General features: G+C 38.5%; 1 protein-coding gene across 1 annotated transcript in view; it reads left to right on the top strand.

The window, feature by feature from the left end:
- Nucleotides 1-1,592: 1,592 nt before the first annotated feature.
- The window catches only part of LOC103603920 (anosmin-1-like), a gene marked incomplete at its 5' end in the record, with an annotated part of 35,586 nt that continues 28,138 nt past the window's right edge, over nt 1,593-9,040 (top strand). The window contains one exon of the mRNA XM_008588508.1: nt 1,593-1,737. Within this exon, the coding sequence (XP_008586730.1) occupies nt 1,593-1,737 (145 nt within the window). The remainder of the gene's footprint in view (nt 1,738-9,040) is intronic.

Raw genomic sequence — 9,040 nt, 5'->3', positions numbered from 1 at the left:
GGGAAATTTCAAGAAAATGCTCTTTCAAAAGTGGATTTTAGTTCACGTATTTGAAGGTAATGGTTGTGATATGCAGTCAAACAAGAAACCCTAGCTAAAAGAAACAGGGAATCAGAAGTATATGCAGATGTGCCAATGGTTAAATAGGAAAAAGCCCATGATGAGGCAGGGGGGTTCCCTGGCCATAGCAGCTAGTGGGCTGCTGAGAGCTGTCCAGGAATCCCCTGGGAAGAGCAACCACAGTCCAGAGTCTGACTCAACTTTCCACTTCTGGAAATGCATTCATATCCACCTTCCAGAGCTGACCAGAGCTGAAAAAGCTGATTTCTGATAACTAATCCCTCAAAAGCCTGAGCATATAATGGTGTCATCTATTAATTTACTCATGGTTCTGAGATGTTCATGAAAATCATATTTTCTCCCTGAAAAGAGATCTCACAAGACCCAAATTTATAATCAGGTGGTTGTGGAAGTTAAACAAGAGATTTGCTTATGTGATTCAATACTGGATGATTTCAGACAGCAATACCCTTAGTGTAGCATGTGGTGTACATAAGACTGGAATGCTCCCCACTGGAAAGCACATACTACTACCTCCCTTATGTTTGGTGTTGCATTAATAATTGACACTTTTTTTTTCTCCATAAATGTTAATACCACCATTTGACCATTTATAGGCAAGTCTTCTTTGGGCATAGAAACCATATGATACCATCACATGTATTATATTTTGATGAGTGTTTTGAAATCTAGGACCACAACCTTATTTTTCTTAATGACAAGTTCTTGGAAGGGACTTATACTATACTCTTATACCTGGAAGCTGTAGAAAAAACACTAGGTTCAGAGTTATGAAACCCATATTTTGGTGGACATGTCCCTTGATTCCTTAGCCTTAGTAGAATTCCTGTCTGGCCTCAAACTATTGGGCAAATTATATTGTTTTGACTTGCTTTGTTTAACATTAGCATCACAAAGGAAATTGGATGAGCACTTGACATTAACAATAATGATGGCGGAAAAATTTTGAAGCATTTTGTCAGGCTGATTTTTCTTATGACTTTTGGTGGAAATTTACTCATAGAAGATTTAGAATAGATATCAAAGAAATGCAACTAATGCTGATTCATCATTTTTCCAGGTATGTGGCAACATAAACCTCTGTTGGTATATTATGAACACCCCTCTTTTCTCTGCAAAGTGGTAGCCAGAGAGGAGAGTGGTCACATAATTCATGTCTATGCTACCCAAGAGTATCAAATAGCTGGATTAGGAACATAATTTAAAAGTATATATTTGGCCTTTCCATGACGTTTATTTTTACCCCATAGCAAGAGGGTGCTTCAAAAAGTTCATGGCAACATTTGTATTACCTTTTAATTCTAATTTTCCATGAACATTTCAAAGAAAGCTCACAGGACTGGATTTTCAGATCCTAAAGGTATAGAAAAGTGTTGGATCTTAGAACATGAAAGACGTATATAAGCCAGAAAGAAGTTGGTATGCTTCATAGTGATGTACAAGATTTTGCAATGAAGAAGAGAGGCATGGAAGGTTGTAACGGAGTTTGGGTATCTTCTTTTCATTTCTAGTTTCAGAATTCTGTGATCCTGGAGAGACTTCAGCCGGACTGCGACTACGTTGTGGAACTGCAAGCCATCGCGTACTGGGGACAGAAACGCCTGAAGAGTACCAAGGTGTCCTTGCGTTTCACACCCACACATGTTGTCAACAACAGTAAGTGACCTTGTCATGGTTCTCTAGGTGATTGTAACCTCTCAAGTACCTTCTGAAACCAAGGTACAGCAGAGAGAGAGTGTTTTTTTATTAGATGATAGATCTTCATACCAGTAAACAGGGAACTATATCATTTGAACTGGGATGTACAAAAGAGTTTTACTTTTGAATTCTTTCTTATGATTTTTAATCTATTATAGGTGTAATATTTTGGTGTTGTAATGGAAATTTAACAAGAATGCTTATCCTGTCTGCTGTGGATTGATTGAATTGTGTCCCCCAAAACCCATATATTAGAGGCTTAATTCTCACTGTAACTGTTGAGGGTAAAAAATCATAATATGATAATTGAAAGGTGGAGCCTTGAAGAGGTCATTAAGTTGATGGTTTAATGGGTGGTTGGGGACGTGGTTCTGAGGGCTTTAACAGGAGAGCACATGAGAGTCTCTCTCTCTCTGTGCTATTTTCTGCCATGTGAGACCACAGCATTGCTGTAAAGCCACCACCAAAAAGACCCTCACCAGGTGTGTTCCCTGGACTTTGGACTTCTCAGCCTATAAAACTGTAAGCCAAAAATTTTGTTTTTTTTATAAATCACTCAGTTCCAGGTATTTCGTTAGAAGCAACAGAAACAGACTACAAAAAAGTAGATATTTGTACCAATAAACATGGAACTATATCATTTGAACTATGATGTATACAAAAGAGTTTTATTCTTGAATTCTTTCTTATGATTTTTATCTGTTATAGGTGTAATATTTTAGTGTTGTAATGGAAATTTAACAAGAAAGTTTATCCTGTCTCATTCTAACAGATGAGCTGTTTATATATTCATATGGTTTGTACCTATGCATACTTGTTTTTAAGGCAAATACATACAGTTAAACTGCTTTAAACTGTTGTTTCCCTCCTAAAAATATGGCATGCCCACTTCTGTTGGTCCTACACAGTGGTCATAATCACTGCTTGAAAAGCTACCCAACACTCCACTGTGCAAACTTACTAAGTCATTCCCATATTGGTTCTTTTTGTTTCTATTTCTTCTTAACGAGTATGTTTGCCATGAACTAAGCAAAACAAGAGCAGAGTCAAAATTAGGTCCTGCAACTTTTCCCAATCTCTGTAGCTTGGACTGGGTGTACTTTGATCTCTGCCTTAACAGTGCCTAATTTTGAATATGGACAATAAACTTGTAAAATAATTACACAGAGGTCCGTGTGTTGCCTACAGAGCTCCTGGAGACATTGGAAGCATAAAAAATTAACATGGAGGTGGGGAATGAGGTCACATCATTCCTCATGAAGTCCTGAAGAGAGAGTGATTTGTAGGCTTACAAGGCATAGATATCATTCCACACACAGGTGGCAGTAAAGTTGAGTGCAAAGTTGGAAAAGAGAATTGTGTGGGCAGAGCCAGAAAAGAGCATGGGAGAGGAACTAAGGGGAATGGGCCATTCTCTGGATGAGCTCTCACTGAGTTGTGTGGATTTAACCACCATCCCTGAGCCTCCTGCCCTGACCACCCCCTGAACTCAAGAGTCCTATAGACAGCTGCCCGCCCATGCAACACCTCCACTTGGCCAGCAGATATTTCAAAGGTAAAACATCTAAAACTAAACTCCTCATTTCCCACTCAAACCCATTCCTTCTTCAGGCTCTCCTGTCTCAGCAAATGGTCGCACCATGTTCCTTTTCTTTCTCTCCAGGAATCTAATTCTTCAGAAAGTTCTTTTGTCTCCAGTTTGAAGTTATATGCAGGATCTGTCCAATTCTATCCTTTGTTCAGGCCATGCTCACCTCGTTCTTGTAAAATTAAAATAGCCTCCTAATTCGTATTCATGTTTCTACTCTTTCTTAAATATCCATTTTTTAGATAGCAGATGAAGCATTATTTAGAAATTATTAATCAGATTACGGATTTCTTCCTTTTCTGAGATCCACTCTGAAGAGAGCCACTGATTGCTTTTTCTTTCACTTTTTTTTTCATTTTTTCCTCTTTTTTTCCACTTTTCCCATAACTTCATCTCCCTTATTCCTCCCTTAACCCTTTTTTCAGGCCAAAATCCTTTAAACTTTTACTTCATGTAAGACCATTCTTTTTTCACTGGTGGTAGGGATTTCATCTATTGTGGAAAATTTGTACACCTCTTCAATCTTCTCTGGTTCTTCCAGTAAACAGTATTCTTTCCCCATTAGAAATGATATGGGATTGCAAACTCCCATAATGTAATATGTATTTATTCCCAGAACAAAGAGCAAGGAGAAAAAAATTTAACGTCACCTTGTCATTGTTAAGGATACATTACCTAAAGCCTGGCTGTGGTCCAACTCTCAGACAGGACTTTTATGGAGCCATGGTTATCCATTGCCCATCTACAGGTTTTTACTCTTTCTGGGTCATCCCCAGGAAGATCTTTAATTAGGTCTTCCTTCCATCCTCTCAAGTATGATTGCAAACGTTTCTCTCTCACCTTAAGCTGCATCACACAGTCTGGTCTAAATCCCTCCTTCTCGGTAAGCCATAAAATTCCCCACAAATGTGAACGTAACTAGCCCCTCACCCATGTGTATCTTCCCCTGTCCTCTGTATTCCAAGGTGTCCTCTGTATTTATCCTTCCGTCTGCATATGGTAGACCCGCTATGTGGGCTTTAGACCCATCCCTTCCCACTCAGATGCCTGCTTCGATGAAGTAAAATCTCATCTAGGTCAGTGACCACCAATTATCTCTCTGTGTGCCCACAGCCTCCATCATAGTCCCTGGAGTACAATCACTGTCTGTAAATATTCATGAAGCCTAACTAATCAGTTTTCTCCTGTCTTGCCTACAACTTCGACCTCGTGCCACAGCCTCCATCATAGTCCCTGGAGTACAATCACTGTCTGTAAATATTCATGAAGCCTAATTAATCAGTTTTCTCCTGTCTTGCCTACAACTTCAACCTCGTCCTTCCCTCTGGCTAGATCCACTCAGCTTCCAATTCTAAAGCAAACCTTTCCTTGTGTCTGGCTCTATTCTAGCTACCATCTTGTCTTTCTCTCCCATATTTTTCTCAAGCTTTTGCACTCTATTTTCTCATTTTTCCACTGAACCTGCTCTTGCTAGTTTCTAAATCTGATGGATGTTTCCTTTCCTAATTGCATTGACCCTTTCTGATGCATTTGGCCTTATTTAGTGATGCTTTCTCACTTGATACTCCTTAACCCCATATATTTGACCTCTAGAAGTTCTGATTTTCCTGATATCTCTTTTAAATTTTACTGGTGCTCTCCAAAGTTCCACCTTACCTGCTCTGACATTTTTAGGTCACCATCTACTTGTGGATTGTTCCCAATGGCTCAACTCTTGCCTTGATTTCTCCACTCATACTAGATTTCTCGAGCTGGTCACTCTCTTTATCTGAATGTCACACACATTCAGATAAAGATGTCACACACATCTCAAACACAACATGTTCCAAGTTGAGGTCACCCTTCCACTTAGCCTGATGTCCCCACGAATTTGTTGTTTCCATGGATGCTTCTAATGACCAGAAACTTGGGAGTCTTCACTTACTGCTTCCTGTTGACCTTATCTCATCTTTAGGTCCTGCAACTTTTCCCAATCTCTGTAGCTTTCTGGAATCTTCCAGTAACATAGTAGGGATTCAACAAATGTTTGTAATGAAGCCAAGTGCAACTATCTTTCCATTCAACTGCTTCTACACCACACTCCAACAGTATAGCTTTGCAAAGGTTTCAATTGATTGGTCTTAAATGGCAGTAAATAATAGAGGGGAAGGGAGACAGAACGGCTTTTGGTCTCCTCTCACAGCAACCAAGGTTGTTCATCTTCTGCAGGCCATTTGCATATTTTAACTATATCCTCCAAGCATTTGTGTTTTTACCTGGTTGACTATTTCAGAGGAATTCTTCCTGGTGGGAATTTCAAGCGAAATGGGAAGGTACTAGAATTATGGCAGTTAAATGAATTTTCATGAGATGAGTTGCATTTAGAATCATGATAACAGGACACTGCCTATTCGATTGGATGACTCTGAGCGTCAAGGTCCTTTTCTGAGACTGGCTTTACAACGAATTACATAGGATATAGCTGAATGTTTGTCAGGATTTTATATCCCAATATTGATATATAATCTCATAAACACTGCTATATGACTTTTACAAGAACACTATATATTTCATCATGAACCAACTAGAAGTAAAGAATAATTACAACTTTATAGTGTAAGCAAGGGAGATTATATTTTATAGGAAGGAGAGTAGTAAATGTCAGTATATAAATTACTTTTTGAATTATATTTTTCCAGTTCTGCAGGCTACTAGGTGTTTTAATGATAAATATTTCTATGCAAGCAAAGGCTGAACATTCGTTCTGTTTTATAAAGTAGTCCCTTGAAGGAAGTAAGGCATAAGACTGTCTCTAATGGAAAGGTAGCTTTCTCTTTTGGAGGTGGGAGGAATATTTCTAAGGTTGACAGATTCCAAATGTTTTATAGTTGCCTCGTAGAATGGGAACATTCTTCTAACACTCCAAAATAAGAATGGAGTGAAGAGAAAATGCTCTGAATCCCTCAATTTGATGAAAATTTGGATGTTTGAAAAAATGTACATATTCAAATCTTTTAATTTTTATGACTTTCACAGAGTATAAATCAGATGTCATACCCTTTCAAAATATGGTAGATATGATTTTATTCCATTTTTGTTTACTACTGAAAGTTACTTATGGCGTGTGTCAGCAACACTACTTGTTTGATTTCTGCTCTTGAATCCTTGCAGTAAAGCAACAGTGGTTCAATCTTATATAAAAAAATATGTTCCTACATCTATAATTAAAGATTAAAATTTGCATAGGATAAAAGCAAGTAGGAAGACAAAATCCCATAGAAGTTAAACATAGTATTGAAACTTCTATCTTGTTTATCTGCTGGCGACTTCTCAATGTCACAGATTATCAAGGAAATTAGAAACATAAAAGGGCTTGTGAACACCATAGATCCTTGACTAGTAATTTAATAAAGACTTTGGGTGTAACTATGAAGATTCTTTAACTTCAGGTGATGCCAAGAAAGTGATGGGTTTGGCTCAGGAGTCCCATGAGTTTCCTGATGTCCTGGGCTCTAGGCTTACTGTGCTGTTGGTTACACTAGTTTTCTACAGGGTTGCACTGGCTCTCAAAAAGTAGAATCCTAATAAATGTTTCTCAGCTACCCAAACATTGGTTTGAACTCTTTAGACTAAAATATTCTGAATGAGCCTGATTAACATATTTATTCCCTTTTCACCAGACCCACCGAATAGATGAGCACGTGGGCATTGACCAGCTTAAGGACAGAAGGACTGTGAATGTTTTCCTCTCCTGATCCTGCCTTACCCCATATCGGGAGTGTCCTTTTCATTACCCTCATCTTTCCTTCTTCCTCCCACCTTCCCAAGAATGCAAACCTTGCAGCTTTATAGGAGAGTTTCGACAATATATTTCTTATCAATATATAATCAATACAGCTTAATCTGTTAATCTTTCAAAGAGCTGTTTGGAATTCAGAAAGCAGAAAAGTCTTACATCCAAAGGCAGAATGTCTGTGTATGCAACTTACTAAACTCAGTGAATGGGTGAAGGAAAGATTTGAGGCCAGGTTGAGGAGGAGGTTTTCCTGATATCCTAATTATTGAACCATATAAGTTGGCTCTCTATAAAGAATCTGTACCTGTAATGGAAATGTAAGTTTGGCATGAGATGCTCTGGGATTAAATCTCAACTTCACTACAGTTTGAATTGTGTGAAAATGGACATGATACTTAGTGTTTTTCAGTGCTGCATTTTTTTGTCTTTAGTGTACGCTAATTCCTCTTTCTCAGGAGTCTGCAAATTATACAGGACAAATCCAGCCCACTGCCTCTTTTTATAAATAAGACAAATTTATAAAATTCTCAGGAGTCTGCAAATTATACAGGACAAATCCAGCCCACTGCCTCTTTTTATAAATAAGATTTTATTGGTACATGGCCACAGATATTTGCTTCGATATTGTCATTGGCTGCTTTCAAGCTACAGCAGTAGCTTAGTAGTTGGGAGAGAGACTGTGCTGTCCACAAAACCAAAAATATTTACTCTACAGTCCACAAAACCAAATATATTAACTGTAGGGATCATAAAACCAAAAATATTTATTATCCACCCCTTTACAAAAAAATGTACTGACCTCTGCTTTATTTCATGGGATAGCTGTATGAATACAAATAAAATAGTGTCAAAGTTCACCAACCAAATCAAAGACTACCAGCAACACCTGGTGTCAAAAAAGTTAGATTTATTGCCCTTTCTGCAGCAAAGGGCTGTGTACTCCAGAGAAACATGTTTGAATCCCATGTCAAAGGATTACTGTGCTCACATAAGTCAAACACTGCACACAGCCCCAGACAAATAGGGATTTGGTAACACATTTGGTATATGGAGCCACCAATTCATAGATTTATTCATTTCATTCCATCCAATACATATAAGCAACTACCATGTGTGTGTTCCTGAGCTAGGCCATGGGTATCCAAGGAAAATTAGGATAAGATTCTTTTTCTAGAGGAGTTCTAGGTTGAATTGGAGGAACAAATTAAAAGAAAAAAATATTTAAAACTGAGAAAATACAGAAGCACTAAAGAGATGTTTGCTTCAACTTACTTTGAGAAATCTTCACTTAGGAGAGCTCATGGGAAATTTTGAAGGGCAGAGAGGGCCGTCGTACCAGGCAGAACCAAGCAGTGCTGGTGCATTCTGAGTAAAAGTGATTGGAAATACAGATGAGCCCAACAGATTTTAGGAATTTGGAATGGCACAAGCAGGAAAGATGCAGCTAAATTAAAACAGAAAAAAGAAAAAGAAAACTAAAATTAGAGCCAGATCTTGACCCCAAGCAGCAACACAATAAAAAATGACCTCGCCTAAGAATGAATGTATGAATTCAATATTTCATGGTGTATTTTTTTTTTTTTTTTTGAATAGCAGTATCTCTCTCATGAGATACGGGGTTCTTGTGGCTTGGGATAATTCTTGTTCACTTTTATTTTGTCCTCGCTTTACAATGAGTATGTGTTGAATACATTCTTAAGTAGACAATAGGAAAAAAAAAAATTCATGTTTTAAAAAAGCTAATAATTCTGGGCCGGCCCGGTGGCGCACTGCTACAGTGCGCCGCTTGGGAGCGTGGGGGCACTCCCACCGAGGGTTCGGATCCCACATACCGACCAGTTCCCGCTCACTGGCTGAGCAAGGTGCGGGCGCAGCACCGAGGGGTGCGATCCCGGTGC

This window comes from Galeopterus variegatus, unplaced genomic scaffold (genome assembly GCF_000696425.1).
Source record: "Galeopterus variegatus unplaced genomic scaffold, G_variegatus-3.0.2 Scaffold4867, whole genome shotgun sequence".
Lineage (NCBI taxonomy): Eukaryota > Metazoa > Chordata > Mammalia > Dermoptera > Cynocephalidae > Galeopterus > Galeopterus variegatus.
The sequence above is the reverse complement of the archived record's forward strand: the minus strand, read 5'-3'. Positions and strand labels throughout refer to the sequence as shown.